The following is a 26,401-nucleotide window of genomic DNA, read 5'->3' as shown; positions in this document are numbered from 1 at the left end:
GGCCTTCAACATCAGCCACGACACATGGGAGCTGAATGCAATGGACAGACCAAAGTGGCGTTCAGCTGTCCACAAAGGCGCCAAATCCTGTGAGGCCAACAGAATCGCTGCAGCAGAGCAACGCAGACAGGCCAGGAAAAGCAGTGCCAGCAAGTCCCCGACAGCCGCCACCATCCCCTGTCCACACTGCGTCAGAACCTTCCGGGCGCGGATTGGCCTGATCAGTCATCTGTGCACCCACAGAGCCCAACCCACCCACCCCCAGGATGACTAGATGGTCCTCGTCGATCCCGACGGACGAACCACACACACATGTTCCTTTTTACATGTATGTATTTTAAGTGAAAATTGCTGTCATCTCAGCCGTTTAATCATGTGTGTCTCTGTGCCTGTGTGTTAGTGTGAGTGTTGGAGTGTAACAGTTGTATTGATAGTATGTTACTTTGTGAGTTTTATGCATTGTGTTTTTATAATATTAATGATTCTGTTTTATGTTTCTACTACTTTTTATATGCTTTCTTGTTTCACTTTTGGTACTGGATTGTAAAGCGCTTAGAGCTTGCTTATGCTTGTATTATAACGCTATATTAAAAAAATAAATAAATAAAATTATTATTATCTTCATCAACACCGTAGTCAAAATCTAGGGAGCAATATGTGCTGACGATCTGGTCCTTTGGTGCTCGGAGTAACACCTCAAAACAGCCAACTACAGGTTGCAGCAGGTGCTGAACGTTCTTGAAGGCTGGACATAACAATATGAAGATAAACACAAAAAGACCACCTGCACTGTCTTCAGCCTCTCAATAAAAGAACAGAAGGCCATGTTGCGCATCAATGGACAAACTCTACTTGCCGAGGACAATTCCACGTAGGCTACCTTGGTGTAACTTTCGACAGGCGCCTGACGTGGAAGCAGCAAGCAGAGTAGGCAGGAGCTAGACCCAAGGTGCGACTTGCCCTTATGAAGAAGCTAACAGGAACTACTTGGGGTGCAGACACCATGACCCTCAACAGGCTCTACACTGGAAAAGTCAGGCCATTGCTTGAGTATGGTGTGACAGCAAGGGGCACTACAGCCAAGTCAACATGATGTCAGCAGGGTGCAGAACCAGGCAACCCACATCATCACCGGGGCCATGAAGTCAACGCCAATACTGGAGTTTGAAACCTTTACAGGGCTCCAACCTCTTGAGGATCGCAGAGATGCCAAGCTCCTCACCCAAGCTGCCAATTTCAAGAGGCTGCAATAGCCGAATGGTTAAAGCGTTGGACATTCAACCTGAGGGTCCCGGGTTCGAATCTCGGTGGCGCCTGGTGGGTAAAGGATGGATATTTTTTCGATCTCCCAGGTCAACATATGTGCAGACCTGTCAGTGCCTGAACCCCTTTGTGTGTATACGCACGCAGAAGATCAAATACGCACGTTAAAGATCCTGTAATCCATGTCAAGCGTTCGATAGGTTATGGAAACAAGAAATACCCAGCATGCACACCCCGAAAACGGAGTATGACTGCCTGCATGTCGGGGTAAATAAACAAAACGGCCATACACGTAAAATGTTAAATGTTACATGTTTGTCTGAGTGTGTATGTGTGCGTGCCTGAAATCTGATTGAATGACACAGGAAACGAATGATGAGTGTCCAATGGCAGCCGTCAGTCGGCTCTACCCACGTAGGCAGCCTGATGTGTAAATGACCTCGTGTTTGTAAAGCGTTAGAGTTCGGTCTCCGACCGAAGATAGGCGCTATATAAGTATCCATATCAATCAATCAATCATCCCGTGAAAGATCGACTGTCCCAGTCAACTATGGGACGACTGTAGAGAAGCAGCTTTGCCCACCAGAGCAGGACCCTTGAAGACAAAACCGAGACATCCTTGACCTTGACACCACAGACATCCCTCGGTTTCCCTGCATGGGGAGACGGAATACTCAGCTACTTTCAGTCCAGCGTCTTTGGTGTTGGCCCCAGAGACTCTCAGAGTGGCCCTGAGAAAAGAAAATGTCCCGTACCCTTCAGCACCTCCACACACACACACACACACACACACACACACATATATATATATATATATATATGACCACTCGCACGTTCCAATATTCCGTTGCTCCCACAGTACAGACATGCATACACACACATACCTCATCCTCTACACACACACACACGCGCGCGCGCGCGCGCGCGCACGTACGCACGCACGTGCACAGAGCTCTCCTGACACATGTGTTCACTTACACACTCGCGCACGCACACACGCAGCACAGAGCTCTCCTGACACATGTGTACACTTTCACACTCGCGCACGCACACAAACACACACACATACAGAGGCTGCCACTGGTTGGCCGCAAGAGGGGTGGGAAAAGATCTCTGATGCCGGGAACCTGGCCTCTAGCGTGTTGCTCAATCTTTGTATTTGAAAAAGCCCACAGAGACTCTGTTCCGTTTTGAAGAAATTTGCGCAATGTTGGTTTGGATATGATGCCAATACAGTATTCGTTTTTATTTGCAAAGCATCGTGCTCTACCTTTTATGCTAGACTTACGAACGCTCCCTCTCTCTACCTTTATTTCTTTGAGGAGATCGGTGGTGTGATGGCCTTGTAGCTGTTATTTTGGTATTTCAAGTTTTGACATTTCTGAGGATTTCCGATTTTCCTAGATGTAGGCCACTCGTTGTTATTGCGTCAGCAGTAAGTCTGTCAGCTCGCTCATTTCCCTTAACACCTGTATGTCCCGGGCAGTATGACCATGAAAGTTTTTTAATCTGAAAGTTGCGCATTGCCTCATCAGTGCCACTCTGGGCTTCCCATTCCACTTTCAATTTTCTGTATGAGGTTCATTGAGTCCGTTAGAATCATGGCATGCTGGTTTCCGGGGGATAGCTGATAGCCACTGGAGAGCATGTCACAGCTTCAACTTCCATCGTTAGGCTGGAGGTTGTGACTTTGTAGGTGGCATTCTCTTCCCTGATTGTTTTTCCATTTCGTTTCGCATTGAATCCCCAACTGGACTGGTCCTTGGTGATTGAGCCATCTGTGGATATGATGATGTCCTCTTCTTTTCTGTTTTCTTCTGTGAGTAGCTTCACTATACCGTGTAAACGGACATGCTGTTTACAAAAATGATATCGTGTTGCGGCTCTCGGGTGTTGTTTTGGTTTGGTGTGTTTGGTTGGGGTTTTTTTTTCAAATCTGACAGTTTACGACTGTTATTCGTTGTTGAGTTTCAAGTCACTCCTAGTGAAACACATAAAGCCTCGCTGAATCAGTATCAGTATCAGTAGCTCGAGGAGGCGTCACTGCGTTCTGTCAAATCCACTGTGTACGCTACACCACATCTGCCAATCAATTGCCTGACCAGCAGCGTAACCCAACGTGCTTAGTCAGACCTTGAGAAAAAAAATCAATAAAAAAAGAATAAAAAATAAAATAAAATAAAAATAACTGATACTACTAATAAAATAAAATAAAATAAATAAAGTAAAAAATAACATTTAAAAAAAATTTATTTTTTTTTTAATTAAGGAAAAAAAGTAAAAATAAAATAAATAATAAATAAAATAAAATAAAATAATTTTTTAAAAATAATAATAGATAAATACATAAAAATACTAATATTAATAATAATATTTAAAAGACACAAAATCTTGATTAAGTCAACTCTAGGTGCACACACACGTGCGCGCGCGCGCGCGCACACACACACACACACACACACACACAGTGAGACAGAGAGAGACAGAGAGAGACACAGAGAGAGAGAGAGAGAGAGAAGATGATAAATAAGCAAATAAATGTAAAACATACAGACACACGTTCACACACACACACACACACACACACACATGCATAACAGATATGCAACAAACATGCAGTTTCACAGATATGGAAGCACGATCAAAGACACATAAACATACATGAGCACCAACACACACACATTACCCTGCACACACACACACACACACACACACACACACACACACACACACACACACCCGCCCCCTTCCTCCAAACGCTCATTTCTAGGCTACACATCGCAGCTTCCACGCCCCTACCCACCCCCCTCCCCACACACACACACATACACTTACTTGTACAAGCACACACACATACGCCCATATCCCCCACCCCCAAACATATATACACACGCATATGCACACCCGCACGTTCCAATATTCCATTGCTCCCACAGTGTAGACATGCATACATACACATACCTCATCCTCTACACACACACACACACACACACACACGCACACTGCACACACGCACGCACTGGCACGCACTGACGTGCACAGAGCTCTCCTAACACGTGCACACTTACACCCTCGCGCACGCACACACGCACACAAACACACACAAACACACACATACACACACGCACAGAGGCTGCCACTGATTGGCCGCAAGAGGGGTGGGAAAAGATCTCTGATGCCAAGAACGTGGCGTCTAGGTGTTGCTCAGTCTATCAAGTTGTATTTGGGAAAAGCCCACAGAGACTCTGTTCCGTTTTAAAGTAATTTACGCAGTGTTGGTTTGGAAATGATGTCGATATTCGTTTGATTTGCAAAGCATCGTGCGGCTCTACCTTTCATGCTAGCCTTACGGCCGCTCCCTCTCTGAGCTCTACTTTTATTTCTTTGAGGTAATCAATGGTGTGATGGCCTTGTACCTGTTCTTTTTGCTATTTTTTAACTTTTCTGAGGATTTCCGATTTTCCTAGATGTAGGCCGCTCGTTGTTGTTGCGTTACCAGCAAGTCTGTCAGCTCGCTCATTTCTGCATGTCCCGGGCAGCATGATCATGTAAGTTTTTTAATCTGAAAGTTGCACATTGCCTCATGCCACTCTGGGCTTCCCATTCTGCTTTCAGTTTTCTGTATGAGGTTCAATGAGTCCGTTAGAATCATGGCATGTTGGTTTCCGGGCATATGGACAGATAGCCACTGGAGAGCAGTGTATCACAGCTTCAACTTCCATCGTTAGGCTGGAGGTTGTGACTTTGTAGGCCGCATTCTCGTTGAAAGACATGGTTTACTGTTTCCACTAACTTCGGAACGGCTCGTTTGGGCTGAAAGAACGTTCAAGTGGCTTGACCTTTTTTTTTAATATCACTGCCTTTGATGAGCAAGATCTAAATATGACACAAATTTACATGTGTGTGTGTGCGCGCGTGTTTGTGTGTGTGCAAGGGTACAATCACATACACATGTACTTCTGTACTTCTGGATACATGCATTCAAAAATTATAGTTCAAGAAAAACTATCAGCTGTTCCCTTCTCCTTCATAGCTCCCCACGTCTCCGTAATTTTCTCTCAATGTTTATATTTCCTGTTTACTTCTCAACCACACATCCGTCATTTCCGTGTACATCGGAAATCTCGCGAGAAGCTGGATTATCACGTTTCGTTCCGAAACAAAGTCAGGAGGAACCGAATGTGACATCATCAAGGCGAGATTTGCCGAACAGGTGATTGAAACAATGTCAACACAAACTGGGATGACGACTACATAACCGCCAATTTTTTTTTTCAATAAGCCTCTAGCCTTGGTAAGTGTTACTGAGATATTAATTTTGTATTTATGTCAGTTGGAGCTGTTGTGTTTCCCTATTCGTGTGACTGCAAAAGAACAACAGGAAGTTGCATTCTGCATGGCAGATTTGTGGCAAACGCAGAAATGCTTTATTGTTTGGATCAGATCGTCAGAACGTCAACAAGAAACCATAAGTCGTAAAAATAACACAGTTATGTAATAATCATTTATTGCAGATCTTTGCTTTAGGGACCCACACAACCAACCCATAACAAAACGACCTTCAATTGCTTCGTGTATTTTGACAAATAATCAGTGAGGGATTGTCCATGTGACGAAGTACTAAAAAAAGGGGGTTTTCCTGGTAAGAGTGATGGATTGGACAGTGAACTGTCTAAAGAACCGTTTTTTGTTCTGGTCAGTGCTTTATCAACAGTTGTTCCAAAACTTTGAGTATTTTGGGCTAAAACTTAGGTGAACTTTTTAGAAATCTTGTTTAAGTTGGGGTGAGAGCTAGCGGCTTTTCATCGATTTTTTCCTCCAAATTCCCCATTTCAGTACTGAGTAGTGGTAGAGAAAAACTCCAACATATATCCATTTTTGTTAGTTTCTTTCATAATTTTATTTTGAAAACCCAACACAATTCTTGCTGTTTGTGGTGTTGAATGTTGACTGTTTTATGCTCGTTGATCCCACACCCGGAAAATAATCAAGAAAAAATAAATGATGAGGCAGTCTCATAATAAACTCAGCACAGCCAGAGTTACCTGTTGTTTTGGCTGCACAAACCTGACATCAAATAGTGTTCATTAGCAGCAGTCCGGGCATTTCCTCGAATTGTGCTTACTGCTTGTCTTTTGTGAGTCACATACAAAGTCTTATCATAGAAATTTCTTTCTCTAGTGCTGTCTGCAATCTTGGCTTTTTCATCCCTCATGATCGAAACTCATGTGAACCACCTGTGTAAAGTTCTTTCCTTTCAGATTCGAAAGATTAATAAAATCCACCCCTTCTGTCTGTTGATGCTACCAACAAACTTGCTGTCACCTTCATTTTACCCTGTCTAGATTATAGCAATTCTCTCCTAGCTGGCCTTCCCAGTGATAAACTTTACAAGCTCCAGAAAATACAGAATAGTGCACCTTGACTTGTCCTTAAAAAGTCGAGGATAGAGAGTGTTACTGCTCTCATGCACTTCACTGGCTGCCTGTTCAAGCCAGAATTGAATACAAAGTTGCCAGTCTATGCTTTCAGTGCCTGAATTGTGATCACACATCCTCATATCTTTCTCAGTTTCTGAACTTGTCAACTGGTACTTCCCAAACAGAACATTGAGATCCCTTTACTCCTTCAAGCTAACTATTCCTCGATACTTCCAAAACTCCTGTTGAAAGAGAACAATCTGTGTCTTTGGTCCAGCAACTTGGAACTCTCTGCTTATTGTTCTCAAACAAACAACTGATCTATCTATATTTAAAGCAAATCTTAACTTATCTCTTCAAAAAATACCTGCAATAACAAGATAACTCAAGGAGTCAAATACTGCTGTTGCCCCAGGCTCATGGCAATGTGAGTGTGTGTGATGAGTGATTTGAGAGAGAATGGGGGTTGGTGGCTGGATGGTGGTGGTGTGATTCTGTGATCTGGGTGGCAGACAAGAGTGGTGGCTTGCAAAAAATCTCTCTTTTTTTTCTTTCTTTTTTTCCATTTCATTTGCCGAAAATGCAAAATATTTACAGTTAAAATGCAAGGAAGTACTCTAAATGACATGGATGTTGATTTGAGGACAGAACCAGATCAAGTAAGCATGGTGATTCAGCTTATTCAGGATCAGCTCAGTTGGAAGATTCAATGGCAGTCAGGTTCAAATTGTGCAGTGATTGACTGTTCAGTCATTATCAACTAGAGTAAAAGCAGTATTTTAATAAAAATTTTATTCACACCCCATGGCATAAGAAAGCAAAGTTTAAACAGTTCTTGAGTTAATTGGAATCATATCAGTTGGTCAGTGAAATTTTTTGTCTCTGTGTGCAAATTCATAACCAGTAAGAAAACAGAAGGATGTGGCATTTGTGTAAAAACATGTGACGGCAAACACTTTTTTTTTTTAAATTAGATAAATGAATAAACCAGTCAGAACTCAGATATGTTCAAAATATATTGATTGTGGATTTGTGCCTTTATTGTTCAAAGTTTCATTGTCTAAAAAAATGAACATGATATTTCCAGAACTATGCATGCAGCATTGCTTCAAATCCCAAATTTATCTCAAAAGCTGAATACTGTGAAACCTGCCAGGTCTCTTGCACATACTTGCCACTCAGTTAAGTGAAAATATTGATCATTTATTAGTGCAAAATGTGTGATGGAAAGCTAAACCTGTTTACTTGACATAGTCTTTCTGGTCTTTCTGATCCACTTGCAGAACTGAGCAAAATGAACCACCAAAGAAGTCAAGATCAAAAGAAATATCTGATTACAATTTGAAATTGTAAAAGAAAATAAAAGATGTACATCAACAGAATAACTACAACAAACAAAAAATTATGCATGCGTATGAAGTGGATTTCTCAGCTGTTATCAGAATACTGATACAAAAGACTCGAAAGCAAATTACGTAATCTCTCTCTCTCTCTCTCTCTCTGGAAGTTGCTAGAGTGTGCAGCTGTGTCTCCATAAGTCTGTTTGTTTACATTGTATATATATATATATGTGTGTGTGTGTGTGTGTTTGCAACTTAATAAAGTGAAATGTGTTAAAATTTATATCTGTATTGAACCAGTTGGGTTTGACAGAAATATTTATATCACTTTGAATGCCATGTTCATTGTAGTCTATTCCCAGTACATGCACATGTACTGTCTGAGAAGCATACATGACATAAGACCACAAGAGAAAAGACCCAGATTCAGCCATGAACCCCCATATAATCTGCATTGTTTCCCTTGTCTTCGTCATGCTTTAAATCTTTTTACCCAAATAATGAACAGATCTGATCACTCAAATCAAGTCATATACAGCATTTGTGACCAGAGAGAGTTATAAGAAATGTTGGATCATATGTTATGATACTTTGGTATGGATTAGACAATGCTGGTCACAATTCGTCATGTGAAGTGGAGTTTGCTTAACACAAGTTTCATGGGACTTGAGAAATCTGTATATCATGTTCTTTCCTTTTTGACCAAAAATTTTGTTTTTGTTAGGCTAAGTCTCGAAGTCACCACAGACTCGGGTAGCAAAGGGAAGTGAATCGGGTGAATCATACGAGAGAGCCAGTTCCAGACTGATGCATCCATTGCTTTTTTTGTACACATGTCTGCATTCAGAGTTAGTGATGACATATTCATATTGACCTCTGTTTGAAATATTGAAGTGATTATTACTGAAAAGTTGAAGATGTCTGGCCAGTTAAAATTACTGTGTCTTTATAATTGGTATAAAGATAGGACTTGTGACTGTTGATTCATTGTTCCTTTCAGTTGTCACCATATCTGATCTGAAAAAGAAATGGGTCAGTAATGTGGAAATTATGTTGCATGTGACTATAACAGATTCTCATTTTTATCCAGCATCATTTTTTGCTGGAATCCACTGGATACTGCCTTTTACTAGATCAACATCAGTCATCACATTCAAGTCATGATATTCAAGATGGCGCCGACCAATGGCGACAAGGGGATAGCTGTCTGTTCATTTTGTGTTAATTCTTTCTATATGTGTGTTAGGGAAACAGCTGCGATCTTACAATATGATTTCTACTTTATCTGTGTTTGTGTATGATTTTCGATTTATATGTTCGTACCTTGTTATGTACTATCGCCCCCCTATATCCTGGATAGGCCATGCATGAGGACAGTGGTGGGGTTTGGAATGTTAGGCTGTAGTTGCAGATCTAAAAACAAGTAGGTACATTATGATCAAATCAGTCTGTGTTGATGGTTTCCTGACAGTTAATTATTGATTGAGCATTCAGTCTGAAGCAATATAACATTATATGGTGATAAAATTTGCACTTCTAAAGATAATGATTGAAACTGATCACTTCAATTTCAAACCAGTCTGTGATGATGATTTCCTTACACTAGTTACAATTAAAGTTATTGATAATACATTCAGTCTGAAGCAACATATGATCATGAATTAATAGAAATGCTTACTTATGAAATGGTATTTTGTGGTTTGTTATTGCTTATCAGATAAATATGTTGTTTTGGCCAGAAAATCATTCATTAAGAAAATAAAAAGGGAAAAAGGACACATGCATACTATTCAGATGTCATGGCTTTGTATTCAGTCGGCAGATGTTTTCATCAAAGCAAGAAGCTGTAATAATAAAGATAAATAAAGATGGATGATGATTTATGTGTGAACAGTCACCATGCTCACACTGTCACTGTCATAAACAGCAAGATAACAGGAACTTTTTGTGGTTGATGTTCAGCTACATGTGTATATATGTGTATATAGATTTATAGATATATATATATTTGTTAACGTTTTTCTTATGTAAATTATAAATGTATTTGGTTATGTTTTGTTTTAGACTGCTTTGTTAATGTGGATGAGTATTACTTGTTTTGTTTATTAGGGTCTTGAAACATTGTACTTTAACTTAGTTTAAGATATGTTGATACCCCTCAAATAATGATATCACATTGTTTTTACATCTTTTCTTTGTTTAATCAGTATCTATTGAGTAAATTCATAATACCTGAGGAATTTCAGTTTTAAAATATGACATGATAAAAGTCACAAATTGGAGCACAAGATTTTTTTTGTTTTGTTTTTTTTGTTGTTTTTTTTGTTTAATGTACACACAGACAGCTCAAAGCACAGGGAGGGCAGAAAAAATCAGTCATTTACCACCACCCACAATCCAGGATTTGTAGTTTATTGTCCACAGCTGATTGTTTGTTGGCAGCCCTAACATCATGTGAGAGGGCATGGATGATGAGGGGAAAAGATATGACAACCTAGGGCTGTGCTCAATCAAGAGACCAGAGAAGACAGGCGGACCAGCAGTGGAAGGGTTGGACACAGTGCGGAGTTATGCAGCTTCAGATGACCCGTTTGCCATGCAGAACTCGGGAGAGAGAGGTGCCAGTGGGTCAACTGGTGCACAAGGGGAGGTGGACCCTGAAGTATGGGACACCATCAACAACCTTAGCAAGCAGGTTGGTTTGTGCTTTTTGTGTTGTGGATAATGGAATCCTTTAGTATGGCTCTGAGAGTCAACAACAAGTCTTCCTTTCTCTCTCACGTTGATGATGAATTAGAGCTGAATCTTTATGTTTATTCATGAACAGATCACCATGAACTGAAACTGAGTATTGGCAAAACAGAAGTGATACTTTTTACCAACAAGTACTTATACAACTACTAAAAGTGTAACCATCATTAGATTATATGATAGCCTTTGCTTTTTTCTGTTAAGGTGATTCTTTCAATGTCCATATTTTACTCCATTTTTTGTTTTTATGTTTTCTCAGACGTAATCTTCCATTCGACATCGTGTCTCAGTCCTATCAGACTGTCATTTTAAATCACTCGAAATTATCTCAGTTTGCCATTTTTCTACTCAATTTTTCTTCTAGACTTAACTTTATGCTTTCTTTCATTCCAAACCTGACAACTGTAACTCCTTTTTTATCAGTCTAGGACACCTCCAAAAACTTGAATCTGCTTCAGACTAACACAACTCTGATCATATAGAAAACTTTATACTCTAAAATTGGAAAATGTTCATCTGCAGTTGCATTCAGTGCACTGGCTGGCAACAGAAAAATGAAAAATTACAGGATAATTCTTACTTTCAAAATTTCTTTGTTAAAGTGCATCATGTCTTTCTGATCTGATCTTCATCTTGATGTTCATTCTACTGAGTTCTAGCCATTGCCAATGCTCTTGACTCATGACTCCTACACATTCTGTGATTATTCAGGGCCTGTTATGGAACAAGTTGCCATGTGATCCTCCTCCCTCTGAAATATAATCTCACCAATCAGAACCAGTCTTCAACACTTCCCTTTTTTCGTTTGAGATTCAGGGCTCTGTGTTATTAAAAATAGTTATTGTCAAAGCGTTTAATCTTTATAAAAGTTTATCTGATCTCCTTGCATTAATGCCTACCTGTTTATCCTGGCAAAGTCATTTTTGAAATGACAAAATGGTGGTTTCCCTGCATGTGTTCTTCTGTAGTACATTGTTCAGCATATTATTTGATTTTGATTTTGAAGAAAATGTCTTCATTTTCAGTTGATAGATTTAGGCATGTGGTGCAAGCATGTCATCATGTGAACACATGAAAGTTATTTTAGTGTTCTTTTGGCTTTCAGTTGTATTAGATAATGTTTTGGAATTACTGAGGAAATTTAAGAGAGACTGTTTTGTTTGTTATTTGCTCTGTGAGAATGTTTTCTGCATTAACCATATGTTTATTATTTGTTCTTTGACAGAAAAAACACAGAGAAGTTGTAGCACTTTGTGATCAAGGTAAGACGCAAGTTTTATTGTATCATTTACAAACTGTCCCCCACATGATTCTTATTTTATTAACTTTTGAAAAAGAAAATACATATGAATAATTCAAATATGCTTGATTGATTGATTTGCCATTCTTACCTGGCTTATGCCATTAAAAATTTTGTAAATATAGATAAACTGGACCACATTTCCAGTGGAGAAGCCTTAATTTAAGTGTTTCAGTATACATTTTTCCTGCTGGTATGATAAATTGTATAAGAATTCATACTCATAGCTTAACTGAAGCCTGTTTGTTTGTTGGGCTTTTTCAAGCTTTTGTTTTTTGTTGTTTTTAGTTTTTTTGTGGTTGATATTCATTCTTTCTTTTTCTTATGACCTATAAAGTATTACTGATATAGGAACCGGAGGGGAAAAAAACTTTGCCAACAAGCTCACCAGAAATTTGACAAGAACAGTAATCTTGTATGAACTTGAAGTGTCAAATGACACATGATGTTCTGAACCAAACCCAAACTCTCTCTCTCTCTCTCTCTCTCTCTCTCTCTCTCTCTCTCTCTCTCTCTCTCTCTCTCTCTCCCCCCCCCCTTTCTCTCTCTCTACACACACACACACACACACACACACACACACATATATATATATATATATATATATATATATATGCTGTCTGTCTATCTCCCTCTCTGTCTCTCTCACATATGATGTACCACTCCTGCGGTGCTATCCCAACCTGTACTTGGAGAAGAACAAATAGTCATCTCCTATGCACATACTCTTGAGCATACTTGCACACACATGCATGCACAGGGCATATATAGAGAGAGAACAGTTCTTCTGTTTTGTTTCTTTAGTTGTACGTTAACAACAACTAAAATGTTGTTGGCATGTTTTGGATACAATTTTATAGTCCATTGTACATTCAGTCATAGTTATATGCCAGAAGATGCAGTGAACAAATTCGCATCTGGTTTTTATCATTCAGTACTTATGACAGGAAATTACCTCTTGACTCTCTCTCTTCTCTCTCCCTCTCTCCCTCTCTCTCTCTCTCTCTCTCTCTCTCTCTCTCTCTGTCTCTTGGTGTGTTTATGAAACTCAAACACAGAGGCATACAAACACACATGAATTTTATTGACAAGGAAAACTAATGATAAAAAGTTTTTAAGAAGCCTGAAGGTATTGCATGTTGCAGCAAATGGATATATGTTCACAAACTCGGACCACTCAATATAAAAAGGAACAGTATAATGCAAGATAAAATGGACAAAAGAGGCACATATTTCCAAATAGGCTGGAGTCATGTGTGTGAAATATCAAACAAATCTTTAGTTCGAACATGCACTGCATTGAACAGGTCTACTGTTAACAAGAACAAAAAACATGCACCACCATAATCATGATCTCATTGTGTACTCTTAGTCTTATGTCAGACTAGTAACAGAATCTGTCATTATTGCTTGCCTGACTTGCTGTCATGGATGGGTCATATTTTGAACGAATTAGTTTCTTAACCCCTAGGCTGCCTGCATGACGAGATAACTCGTCATGGCAAGCATGTATGCTTCGCTGCCACAGTGACGAGATAACTCGTCATCGAAATATTCTGACTTTTCCCTGCTTTGCATTCAGTTCGTTGACAAAAATGCTGGTAGCTTTAGCTTGGGGAATCTTTCTGGATTCTATTCATAGCTAGAAACACCATCTGCGTCATAAGGCAGTCCTTTATTTGAACGTTTTGGTTGGGTTACTGGCCGCAGTCTTTGCCTGGCTCCTCTCCTTGCTCGCTCAACAAAATGTCGGACTGACTCCGTGCTCAAGACATGCGATCGTGGTGAACTAAATCAACCAAGATTACTTTCTTTAGCTGATGCTCAGAAAGAATTGGAGCTTAAATTCGAAGGAGAAGACAGTGGTGAACATTTATAGGACGATTTGATAGAAAATAAAGGGAGCAATCAAGTGAGTGGCCAAGATACAACTATCAGTGAGTGATGCAGGCTGTTCAACTCTAGCAGACGACAGGTCACCGAATTTTTAGCAGGGCACCATATGAGCTATTTTCTTGGCACTCAGCCAACGCGGTCTGATGAAGTGACGGTGTGAGAGGGGTGAAGAGGAGGGGGGTGGAGACTGAGGGGGCGTGGCCTCACATCCATATTATCACTTGCAGAAGTCACAATGCATCTATTTCTTTTTCAGTTTTTTTTATATTGTGGTTGTTCTAGTATGATTTTGTGTGTGCAGATATCCATTTGTCCAGAAAATGATATTTTTGTGCAAATTACCAGACTAATGTTTGTAATGAACAAGTTGAAAATGTGACAAAAAACAAAACACTGATTTCAAAACAACAGCATGTCACTTAAAATGCATAAAATGGGAAAACATCATGTGTTTTGTATTCTTTATTCATTTCCCTTTCAGAAAATATATACTATGGGTCTTTCTCCAATAACAAAGAGCACAGAATTTTTTGAAAATTTATACCCGTTTTTTGTGGAAAAAACCCTGGCAAATAGATTTCACTTAAATCTTATTTTCCTGGCAGCGAAAGGGTTAATCTGAGATGGGGGAAACAGACTTGTGCAACTGGTTGTAATCAGACTTGTACAGCTGGTAGAATAGAAAAAACATAAATAATTACCATTAAGAGAGGAAGCCTATGATATCTAAATAGATATACTGAAAAGTTTCTTTAAATGGTTTGACAATTGATAGTAATCAGTGAACGAATTCTGAAAAACTTTTTAACAATTTCAAGTGAAATTGATTGCATCTTCAGTTGTAAACAAAATTTGCTTATAATGTTTTGATTATTTACAGCGAAGAAGAGAATAATGCAGGTTGAATTATTGTTGCAGTACTTGAGGCTGACCCTAAGAATGACAAGATTCTGGAAAAGAAAGTTCGAGCATTGTGTCAGAGTGGCAAATTTCGTCGAGCCTTCAACGTGGCTTCAAAATGGCTGCAGGAGAGCCCAGATGTGAGTGTTATTCTCCTTCTCTAGTTTCAGTTTTACTCATTACCTCTGATTTTTAAGTATGGGAATCTTCTTCCATATATATCCATATCAGGGAAAATCCTGGTTAACTTGATCACCCAGATCCCTGTAAAGAATGATTTAAAGCTTTTTGTAGAAGCCCTTTACAAGTATAACTAAAACATTCTAAGCCATGAAGTTATTGCCATGTCCAGTTGGTTTTAATGGGGAAATGTTGATTGTTTGTTGTTCATTTAAATTTATCTCACAAATTCTCTTTTGCAGCATCCTGTGGCAATCAAAGAACTCAAGAGATTAAAAACAGTACTGGAAGCTTTAGAGGGTCAGGTAAGATACTTTCTTCTCTGCATATTTTACTGGATTCCAGTTTTGTGGGGTTGGGGGTGGGGGGGGAGTCTTTTTTCTTTTCTTTTTTTTCTAAATAAATATTTACCCACTTTAGAATCTGCCTCCTCTTGTGTCCCACTTCTGTAGTCTAACAGCAGTTGCACCTTATTTGTGTTTGTCTCCTTTATGCCTGTATTAGGTTGTTAGTGTCACAGACTGATAGCAGATGCTGTATTATATTCTGATGTGACTGATGTGAAAGAATGCAGCAAACTGGTTATAAAATCAGTACAGATAATGCCTTTCAAGACATCGGTGCTGTTAAATCAGAAATTGGGGGAAAACATCTTTAAGAAGTGTTGCATACCTTCTTGTTGAAAACAGCAGCTGATTGAAAGTATAGCTTCATCTTTATTTTTGCTGTAACTTGGTAAACGTATTCACATTACAATAAAGAGTGGTAACTCTCTCCATGTACAAGTTACACAACTTCCAAGTCAGTGCTGCTTATGCTACTAAATCAGCTAGCACACAGGTAAATAAAAGGTAGATAAGAACAAACCCAGACACTTCTTCAATAAAGGAAGCTCTGGGCCTGTCCTTATACAGCTGCCTGTCCTACGTACCTTTTATTTACCTGTGTGGTAGCTGAATCAGTAGCATAAGCAGCAGTGACTGAAGTTGTTTACCTCGTACATGGAGAGAGTTACCACTCTTTATTGTGTGTTAATCCTTTACTGTCCCAGCCTCATTCTTTGATAATTGACATTACATTTTTTATCATTATTCTTGGTGAATGTCATTGAGTGATTTAAATATTCCACTTTCATCATCATTTTTTAGGAGGGTCGTATGGATAGTCGATTGTATAACAGATGTGTGCAAAGAATAAATAATTTTTTGAATGAAAATGGCATTGGTTGGATCAGTTTTCAGAGGAGGAGGATGACAAAGAAACAGAACCAGCCTCAGCAGCTAGTAATCGGGCCTCATCTTCACACAAAGTGGACAGCTTCAGCAAGCCTGTTCCAAGAAACACAGTACGGGTCTTACCTCCACAGCCACAGAACAGACTGACCAAGCAAAACAATGGTAAGTGAGAACAGAGAGGCAGTATGTTGGGTCAAATTGATGACCATTTTATTTATTTATTTAGCTGCCCCATCTCACCTTTTTAAAGGTATATATGTCCCTTGCATGTCTCAAATCCCCTTGCACAGGGGTACCTGGACTTGTTCTGTCCCAGTCCCAGGTCTGCCAGTCCACAGGGAGCTATGTGCATTTGACTGCCTTAGGGTTACACACCAGAAGGGACTGCTCTGCTGCTGAGTCAGTTTTGTGGTGCTTATTCTGATTCAACATCTTCAGGACACTTACACATGAAACAAACCCCATACTGATAACAATGAATATCACTGAACCCTTCTTTTTTTCTTTTTTTTTAATAGATTAAAAAAATGTTGATTTATGTATCTCTGGAATATATTTCCCCTCCCTGTACCCTCTTCCCTTTCTACCTTCCCTCCCCCCCCCCCCAAAAAAAAAATACGTTTCCTTATTTAAAAGGCATTGTGTCTCCTTTATGATACTGTAGATCATTATGAGTTCTCTGTTATTGTATTGACCTAGATATTTTGTGTTTAGTGTTTTATTTTGTTGGCATATGAAATCTGTTCATTTAAGTGACATTTATTTTGGTTTTGGTTTGTTTAGATATGACCACAATAATCGTTTTGATGTACAGTTTTCCCCCTCGTATTTGTAATCACCATCATTTATCAGTTGCAGAGGGGAACATACATGCTGAAGAGCACTGCTTTGCACAAGGTGGAAATATGCATGAGGTTTTAGTGCCATTAAACTCACTAGTGAAACATTTTGTGTGTGTGTGATTTTACCAATTAGTCAGTAAGGAGATTTTGTTGTTGTGTTGTTTTTCTTTTCCCCAAACAGTATTGATTTATATGTCCTCCTATGATTTTCCACCACAGAAGAGCAAAAGCATTTCTGCTCCTTCTGCGACATGCACTTTGACAGACAGGAGGAGCTGGATGCACACTGTCAGAGTGACCTGCACAAGAAACGGCTGGCCTCTGACGAAAGTCAGGAATGGAAATACAGACCTCCACCCCGTGGTCAGACCACTGAAGACTACATGCTGTGTCACAGGTGGGCCAGTCATTACTGTTCTTGTTTTTGGTTGTTGATGTTTTCGTTTATTTCTTTAACATTACTGTCATTAAAGGTATAAACTCATGTATTTTCTTTTTTTCTTTTAATATTACTGTCATTAAAGGTTAGACACACATACATAAGTCATGCATAGGTACATACATACATATGCATAGATAGGTGGAAAAACAGCACACAATAAAACAAGAGAGGCAAGGCCTTCAAGACTCACTTGTGATGAGTGGACAAACATAATTGTATTTCACAATAACTATACCAACAAATGCAGTAAACAAAAGGCAAGAAAATACAAACAAGGATCAGGGATGATTATTGTTAAAATGTGTTGTATAGTAAATATTATGAAACTATATTATAAAAAAATAATAAATAAATAAAAAGTGCAGTAGTGGGATTGAACCCTGTATGTTCAAATTGAAAGCAAAAAGACTTTCCACAAGTCCAAAGATGCTTCTGTCCATTGACATTCAAAATTGATATCTAAGCTGGTGTTTTTAACACAATAAATTGATTATGGTTATCAAGGTGATAACACCATTTGAATCATGTTATTTTCGTGTATCTCAATTATGCAAGACATTTGTAACCCCTTCACTGCTACGTTTTGCTATAGCCTATGCTGAGAAAATTTTCAGAAAAACACACCAATGATTTTAATTTGCTTATATTTCAAAAAGTACTGAAGATAAGTGCATTAAAGTATACATCAAATGAAAGAAAAATGAACCAAGATTTTGTATTTAATACTCACATGTTCAAATAATGAGTCAATCTCATTATCTGACACAAAAATTCCATAAAATGCAATATAAAAAAAATGGGACTGTCATTCCATCATGTAGGTGCTACAACATCAACCAGGTTATCAACCAGTCTTTCTTGTGACTGTTGTGATCAACCACACACACTGTCAAGGCTGAGCAACAGTGTCCGGGTTCATAAGACTCCAACACAGTCCACGCAAAGAATGAAAAGGGTGTACTCACCCAGCATCTACCGCCAGTAAAAACACTGTGTGTGGTACTTGCGGAAACGAGTCTTCAAGACACAGTGCTGGGGCAGTTTGGGCAGTGGAACCTTACATCCTATCTTTGTCCTTTCTTCCAGCAGACTCGGCACCTCCTTTGTGGCCGGGCCTTCTGTGGGGTATGTGGGATGACATCAGTGCAGTGTCATCCACACAGACAAACAGCATAGTCATCTTTAGCAGTGTCTGGGTCTTGGTCACCAAAAATCATGGCACTGATTACATCCTTCTGGAAGTCCAGGAGTGTACTGCTGTTGCCTGCTTTTTTGTAGAGGATGTGTGCATTCAGCATGGCAATTTGTAGAAAATGCACACACAGCTATTTGTACCACTTCAGGGTTTTCCTTGTGGCATCGTAGGGCTGCAGCTGTTGGTCATGATGGTCCACGGCACCCATGTTTTTGTTGCAATCCAGAATTGCTGGAGGCTTGTTTACTGCCCTTTGGTCTTGCTGCGGCTGGTCTTCAGCTGTTGGTTTGTGGCAAGTTGTCAACTTCAGATGGTCCAGGATGAACATCATGATCATCACCATGCTGCATACCTGAAACACATTGCATAAAAGACTAAGTTTGTTGGGTTTTTGGAGGTTTTTTTTTGTTTTTGTTTTTTTACATATAAAAAGGTTATGGAATGGTACCATTTTATTTCTGATTGCTTTCAGAAGCTGAAATATACACACACACACACACACACACACACACACACACACACACACACACACCTACCCCACCCCCCCACTCCACACCCCACTCTCTCTCTCTCTCACATACACAAAACAATAACAACAACAAACCAATACACACTCGGGAACGAATACACAGAAAGCTCTAGTCGAGCGACACATGCTGTCATCAACAATGAGCCAGCCAGTGAGCCACACCTCCTTGCGCTGTGGTGGTCACACACAGTACACACATGACTGACTCTCACACACACACACTGATCAGTGACTGATGAAGCTACTTACCACAGCTAACACATTCAAATCACACACAATGCAGTCATCTTCATTGTTACAACAAACAAAGCAAATACTAAACTGACAAACCTCGTAAACACCCACCTGCATCTTGAATCAGCTGAGCTTGTCTGTCTTCAGTTTCGTCAAGCAACTCCACCTCCCACCCCCCTCCATGTCAAAATCCGCGCCTTCGGCATCAACTTCACACAGTTCTATCTCATTCAGTCCACAATCTTCATCTCTACTATTTGCATTGTGAAAGATTTCTTCCAATACTTGTGTGCAAGTGTTGGGGTTTGTCTGCATTCAGCCATGGCTTTGCAAACACAACTTGAGCTTCGTATAAACTTGCAAAACGTTCGCCATAAATATGACAATGAGGTGAATATTTTTAGTGTATTGAACTCAGGAGATAAAGACCTCTCAGGGGAGCTAATTTAATGGTTAGCAGACTGTATTTTCTATAATGTGGGACTCGAAACAGAACGTTGTAACATGACGTACAGCGTAAGTCAATACAGCATTGGTGAGCGACATTTCATGATGTACGCTGTACGTCAACAGTGCAGTCAAGAGGTTAAGTTCGTGGTAAAGAAAAAACATGCCATTGCCTCAGACACACCAGAAGTTGCTTGCTGGATACAGAACAATGCTATGTTTAGCAGCCCACATCGAACAGCATTTAATTATTTTATGTTCATTTTAGACACGCAACAATGTGATGGGCAGGTTTTATGAAACGCAGCGGTGTCCATACGGAGAGAAGTGCACACATGCACACTCAGAAGCAGAGCTGGAAGAGTGGAAAGAACGCTTTGCCTTTCGGAAACAGCAGCTACAGCAAGCAAGAGACAAGCTCCTTCATGGTAACACTTTCGTTGATCAGCTGCTTGAGAAACTCACCCATCCAGATGGACCACAAGCAAGGGTTAGTGATAATTATTAAAGGTGACAGTGACTAACTAGAAAGGAAAAAAAGTGATTGCTTTTCCATTTATAAGTTCCTGCAGAGATATCAGTGAATGAAATGCTTATTGAGTGAAAGCATGTCTGGATTGTTGGAGACTAGGACTGCTATATATTCGTTATGGCTGTTAAAAAAGGAGAGAAAACCAGCAACAGTCAATGTAATATTTTACTTGGTTATGGTTTTATTTTTTATTCTGTGTAATAAATTCAATATTTAATTAAACCATATTGCTGCATTATTCAGATTTGTCTTAACTGGACTTTGATGCAGCTGACTTAATATTAAAAGAAAGGGGGGAAAAAAAGGTCAAATGATTTTTTAACCTATCGATTGTTAAAATGAGTTTATGAACTGTAGGTAGAGAATTAAGCACTACCTCTGTAGAATCAACAGGGGGGGTGGGTGGGGGAGGGAAGCAGCAGAGATAAACTTGTTTTAATAAAATTCTTATGAAAAACCACACATACCTGAATTTATTTGTTTAACAATAAAACACTGTAAAAACAGACAGGTGATTCCATGAGTGTGTTTTTCAGCTGGTGCAGAATCTGGACTTTGTCAAGATTCATGTGAACTCAGACCTGAAGGTGAACATGAGTACCAAGAAGTGCACCAATGCCTGGACCTTCACCATGGCCAGCAAGGTACCTATATATATACATATACATACAAGTAATGTGTGTGTTTGTACATGGTTTCCAAGGCTGATGTGTTTTTCATTGTCCGTGTGCTGCATTTATATTATTTTCAATACCTCCACTAGAAATGTGTTATTCTCCACCCTCCCATCTCATTTCCATATCAACCACACTGCCACAAAGAGAGTCCTGTATTTTCATTCATTGTTTTATTATAGTCTATAGTAAGGACATTATATATCATTTTTAACTTTTGAATGATATCGGGGTTTTTTTGTTGTTGTTTTTTGGTTGCCTGTTTTTTTAACAGTGTTTTTTTTTTTTTTTTTTTTTTGTTCTGTTTTTTCTCTGCCCTATCATTTACACCGTTTCAGTGGCATTACAGCCACGCCGCTCATTCTGAGTCCCCCATACACAGCCACACCTGGGTTCATCTGTCACAGTCCCAGCATTGGCAATCCACAGAATTTTGAGAAATTTATATGAATTATTTCCATTACTTTCTGTGAGCCGTGTGTGTGTTTGTAATATTTTTGACCATCATGAGAATCTGCCAAGGTGACATTGTCAGCTGTTCACAAAGAGTACCTTTTTCCCCCCACCCATCAGATCTGCATGCATGCTGTGGGCCTCATGGATGCTGCCAACAGGACCTACTTCCACATCTCCAGTATTTCAGTGGGGCCCAAAAAGACCCAGAAGTACCAGAACCTGGAGAACCACTGCCAGGAGTGGGTCAACCAGGACACCGCCAATAAAGGACAGGGCGAGTACGTCTACAGGGTCAAGGTCAGTACTGCAGCCAACCAAGAAGCATGAAATAAAGAATGTGTCTAAAATTGTGACAGGAAAAACAACTCCACAGAGAGTAAAAGTGTTTATTTGCCTGACAGATCAGTAGTTTGTAAATTTGACTTGCCCAGCAGTCCTCACAGCAGGTAACCAGATGCTTGGATTTCACAACATTGTATACTCTTCTTTCCAGTAACATTGTGCACTCTTCTTTCTCTTCAAAGTTAGTTATATGATGGGTGGCTACTACTGGTATGTAGGTCATAGGGAGTAATGTGGAATATGAGAACAAAAATGTCATCATGGGCCAGTCTGCTGTTAGATGTGCATTTCAGTGCATGAAAAAGCCAAAATGTATGGGCAAGTTGAATGTACCTGCCCCCATCCACCAGCAGACAATACATGCATGTGCACATACACAGCCTACATGTTTTACAGGTATTTCTTTCAAACAGTTTCACCCCATTTGACATAGTATACACTAATATTTCTTTCAAGCAACAGCAACTCATTTGATACAGTCCATTCCAACAATTGCCGGGCGATGGCTTGCATCTTTCAGTTTTCAATTGTTTGCAGATTGTTTTCAAGACAGACATCTATGGGACCTTTCGACAGCAGATGGCGCTGGGGTTTGGGCTGGACACAGTGGTGGTACGGGATGTGCAGGTGGAGTCCTGTCCAGCCACTGACCCAGAGAAACTGGGCAAAGACCTGGAGCTCAGTGCAGCCAGGCGCTGGTCGCCGGACTCTGTGACTGTGGTGCCATTTTCTCCTCCGTGAGTTGTGCCAGAGATCCTTGATAGCAGTTCTACTTGAACACTTATACATGCCCACAGGCATACACACACATTCACAACTCTACCCATGAAGAAAGATACATATATACACACGAAAGGAGGTGAGGAGTGGAGTGAGGGATATTGTTTTAAGAATAGATGTTCCAAGGTTCCAGCTGTAAACATTTTCCAGGCAGATGTAGTTGCTGGTACAGTGGTAGGTTCTGTAAATATAAACAATGATAAATGATTTTTTGTGTATATATATGTGTATAAATATTTTTCTTTCATAGGACATTTTGTTGTCTTTTTGTGTAATAGCACAGCACTAGACATCCCAGATATCCCTCTTGTTACGATGCCAAATTACATCTGTTATGAAATAAGTGAAGGACAAAGACAGTCCTCTGATTCACCTACAATTCTGCCTGTGTGTGTCTTCAAAGGTACACAACCCGGACAGACACGGAGGAACAGCTGCTTGCAAAGTATGTGCTGCCCCGCCCGGAGCGTCTTTCCTTGTCAGAAACTGTGATGCAGTCCTTGAGCAAGGACAACTACCGGCTGTGGATGCATGAGATGCTCTACCTGGAGGAAATGGCAGAGTTGGGCTACATTCAGAGGTAGGGTGGGCAAAGCTTGTTGTCTGCAACACAGATGTTGTGTCTGGATCCAGTGGAGATTAATTCATAACGACTAGATGCATACATCACATTGCTTATTGCTAAAAGATATGTACATATATGTTGCTCAAGTTTGTGGAAAAGCGACAAAAACTAGACACCTGTTTTCCTTGGAAGAAATCATGTGTTGTTGTTTCAGTATTTTTGCTTTTCAACATTTTCATATATATTTATAATCTTGAATGCTGAAATAGTTTCCTTCTACTTGATAACCTTCAACCAGGCTCAAAGTCGGTTTGGTTGATGATTTCAACTGCATTTTATCTAAACTTCTTAACTGATACAAATTTTCTAAATTAGATACTTTTTCACTCCAGTAAATTTTCTTGGTTAAGTTGAACAACATTTTTATTGAGTTGGTTGGGTTTTGTTTTGTTTTTTTGTTGTTGTTTTTCAAGTGATTAAAAAGCTTATCACTGGACATACTTCATTCTTGTTTTTGTTTTTTTTCTTTTTGTTTTTCAGATTCAATGTGACAGGTTCTTTGCAACTGGTGAACCGTTTCCTGCTCATGCCGGGAGCTCTGAGTCAAGCCAAATACTCCCGCGAGGGAGAACTGTTTGCTCGTCTCAGGTTCGAAGATGTGTTGTCTGAAGATTCTAGTGCTGGTCGCCTCATCTTACAGAATGCACACTCAGCCTGGGTGGCACCAGCACCCCCTGCTGATGGCAGTGATGCCGGTCAGAAAGCAAAGATCAAGGTACATTGCATGTGCATGTTTATGTATATGTGTGTGTTAATATATTTATGCATCCAGTTTTAATGAATATTTAGTATACATCATGACTTTGTATCATGCCTTCTTGTATTACTAATTAGAGGGAGTGTATTGATACATATTATGTTCCATATGTTTTATGGAAGTCATATAGTTGTTTTTGTTTTTTATTTTGTTGTGTTGCTTGAAACACATAAACTGAGCAAATTGTCATTAATGTTTATGTAAAATATAATGCTTACTACTTGTTATTTACATTGCACTGATATCAATATCTGATGAATGTATTTTCACCTTGACTTTGAAAAAAGTGAATATTAAAAGAAAATAATAATTATAAATCAGGGTACATTGCATGGATACTGTATGTGTGCAGTTCATTCAGGACAATGAATGTGGGGAAAAAATGATTTGAGGAGAGAAGAGACTTTCACCCAAACTCCTCTTATCCTAATAAAGTTTAGTCAAGATATGTTTGTTGAACCAGCCATCGTGGCAAAGTGGTTAGAGTCACGGACTGACGGTTGGGAGGACGCGGGTTCGAATCCTAGCAGAGGTGGGTTTTTCGGCCCGCAGCCGGCTCCTACCCAGAGTTGAGTGTTCTGTGGGCTTAAATGGGGAGACTGGGACCACACAGTCAAGTATCATCCACTTCATGGATGTGTCTTTGGGTGTGTTGCTCTATTTACCTGACCAACACTGCAGGTGTCTGTTATCTCTGCACCTGGTTGACGCCGGGATATCATTATGACAGGAAGCATAGAGTACAGCCTTGTCACGTAGTCCAAAACCAAAATGGACCTCCACAGCAACATCGTCATCGTCATCCTCTTCCTCCTCCATCATCATCAATATGAACAAAAACGGTCCCAGAGTCTGTGGCCATTCATGCCCTGCTGTCATGGTGACCTTAGTTTCGATACCCTTCCACTGCTATGCTTGGGGTGAGTTCTGTCAATGTCTTCAGTGTCAGCAGATTCAGGGGGGGCTGTTGTTGGAGGGACGTGGTGGCGGTCTCCACTCTGGGAGGGACGCTCACTCAGTCTGGCTCTGTGACTAAGCCATTATTGTCGTTAGTAGGGGGCTTAGTAGGTGGTGTCTGAAGTACGTTAAATCAGAACAGGCACCACTGAACACCACCAAAGTGACTCAGCAGCAGTGCAAGGTCTCCTCTGCTGTGTGGCCTCCTGGCGACCTAACATCAATAGTTCCCTGCGGACTGCCAGCGCTGGGAGTGTACAGACGAACCTGGGGCTGGCTGTGTTTAGGAGACTGGGAATGAGCGGCATGGGAGCAATGTCACTGAAATGGTGCAGATGACGGGGCAGCAAAAAAAAAAAAGAGATATGTTGAAATTTATTGAGAAAATGACCTCTCATGCTCAGCAGCAGTCTTAGAATATGTTTTTGCATGACCAATTGAATTTTATGCTTGTAACCTGTAAGAGAGATGGAATTAAAGTATGTCAAATTTTAGCATTTGTTTATTTATATTCTTATAGATGAAAAGAAGAAAAACATCCCATTTGCACGCCCGTTTAAATCTGTACCACCATGCCACTTTCAATTTGTTTGGTATCATTGTTCTTGAGGCTGATGGAAAATGTTTGTATTCATGGTCTAATGAAAAGTGATTGCAATTGAAGTAAGATTCTTTTTCGTATGTTTTACAGATGGTAGCATTTTGTCTTTGTTTTTCAGGTGTATGAGGCTCACATTGAAGAGAAGGGGAAAAACTTTGTGTTCCTTCGCTTGTCAGCAGAGTGTGTGAAAGACCTGAACCTTACCTGTGATGAAGTGTTCGCTGCTCAGGTAAGGGGGAACATGTTATGCAATTGTACAGTTCAGAAAATTGAAATGGTAAAAAAACAATCTGGCACCAGTAATGCCCCCCAGTTTTGAATTGGAATGTTGTGGGAGGTTAAATGAATAAATATTGGTTTAAACAACTTTGCTGAAGAAAGATGAAGCAAATCTTGCTTCAAAGACCCAATTTCTTAATGAAATATAAAAAAAAATTTAAATGAGATGCAACCTACCTTTGTAAAATGAAATGTTTTTCTGCCAGTTAAAGCCTGATAATATTACAACTGCAGAAATACTGGATCTGCATACTGGTTGTCCTGTCAGTTCTCTCACAGTGCATTAGATGTTTAGCCTCAGCATTATTAATATCAGCGAACTTCACATTGTCTTGATAAATGTTTTGTTTTGTTGTGTGTGTTTTGCAATTTATTGAAAGCAGGGTCGTAAGAGTGTGTTTGAAACTGGGGAGATTTATCAAAT

The 26,401-nt window shown here is 39.8% G+C and overlaps 1 protein-coding gene across 1 annotated transcript in view; it reads left to right on the top strand.

The window, feature by feature from the left end:
• Positions 1-5,421: 5,421 nt before the first annotated feature.
• Positions 5,422-26,401, top strand: part of LOC143285857 (putative helicase with zinc finger domain) — a 35,733-nt gene continuing 14,753 nt past the window's right edge. Inside the window, exons 1-14 of the mRNA XM_076593295.1 lie at positions 5,422-5,557; positions 10,466-10,718; positions 12,000-12,036; positions 14,889-15,010; positions 15,293-15,355; positions 16,285-16,447; positions 17,347-17,524; positions 20,266-20,464; positions 21,043-21,150; positions 21,754-21,933; positions 22,516-22,715; positions 23,162-23,338; positions 23,864-24,098; positions 25,817-25,927. Of these exons, the coding sequence (XP_076449410.1) occupies positions 10,488-10,718; positions 12,000-12,036; positions 14,889-15,010; positions 15,293-15,355; positions 16,285-16,447; positions 17,347-17,524; positions 20,266-20,464; positions 21,043-21,150; positions 21,754-21,933; positions 22,516-22,715; positions 23,162-23,338; positions 23,864-24,098; positions 25,817-25,927 (2,004 nt within the window). The 5' untranslated portion in view covers positions 5,422-5,557; positions 10,466-10,487. The remainder of the gene's footprint in view (positions 5,558-10,465; positions 10,719-11,999; positions 12,037-14,888; positions 15,011-15,292; positions 15,356-16,284; positions 16,448-17,346; positions 17,525-20,265; positions 20,465-21,042; positions 21,151-21,753; positions 21,934-22,515; positions 22,716-23,161; positions 23,339-23,863; positions 24,099-25,816; positions 25,928-26,401) is intronic.

The sequence above is a fragment of the Babylonia areolata genome, chromosome 1 (genome assembly GCF_041734735.1).
Source record: "Babylonia areolata isolate BAREFJ2019XMU chromosome 1, ASM4173473v1, whole genome shotgun sequence".
Taxonomy (NCBI): domain Eukaryota; kingdom Metazoa; phylum Mollusca; class Gastropoda; order Neogastropoda; family Buccinidae; genus Babylonia; species Babylonia areolata.
This window is presented reverse-complemented; position numbering and strand designations above follow the sequence as displayed.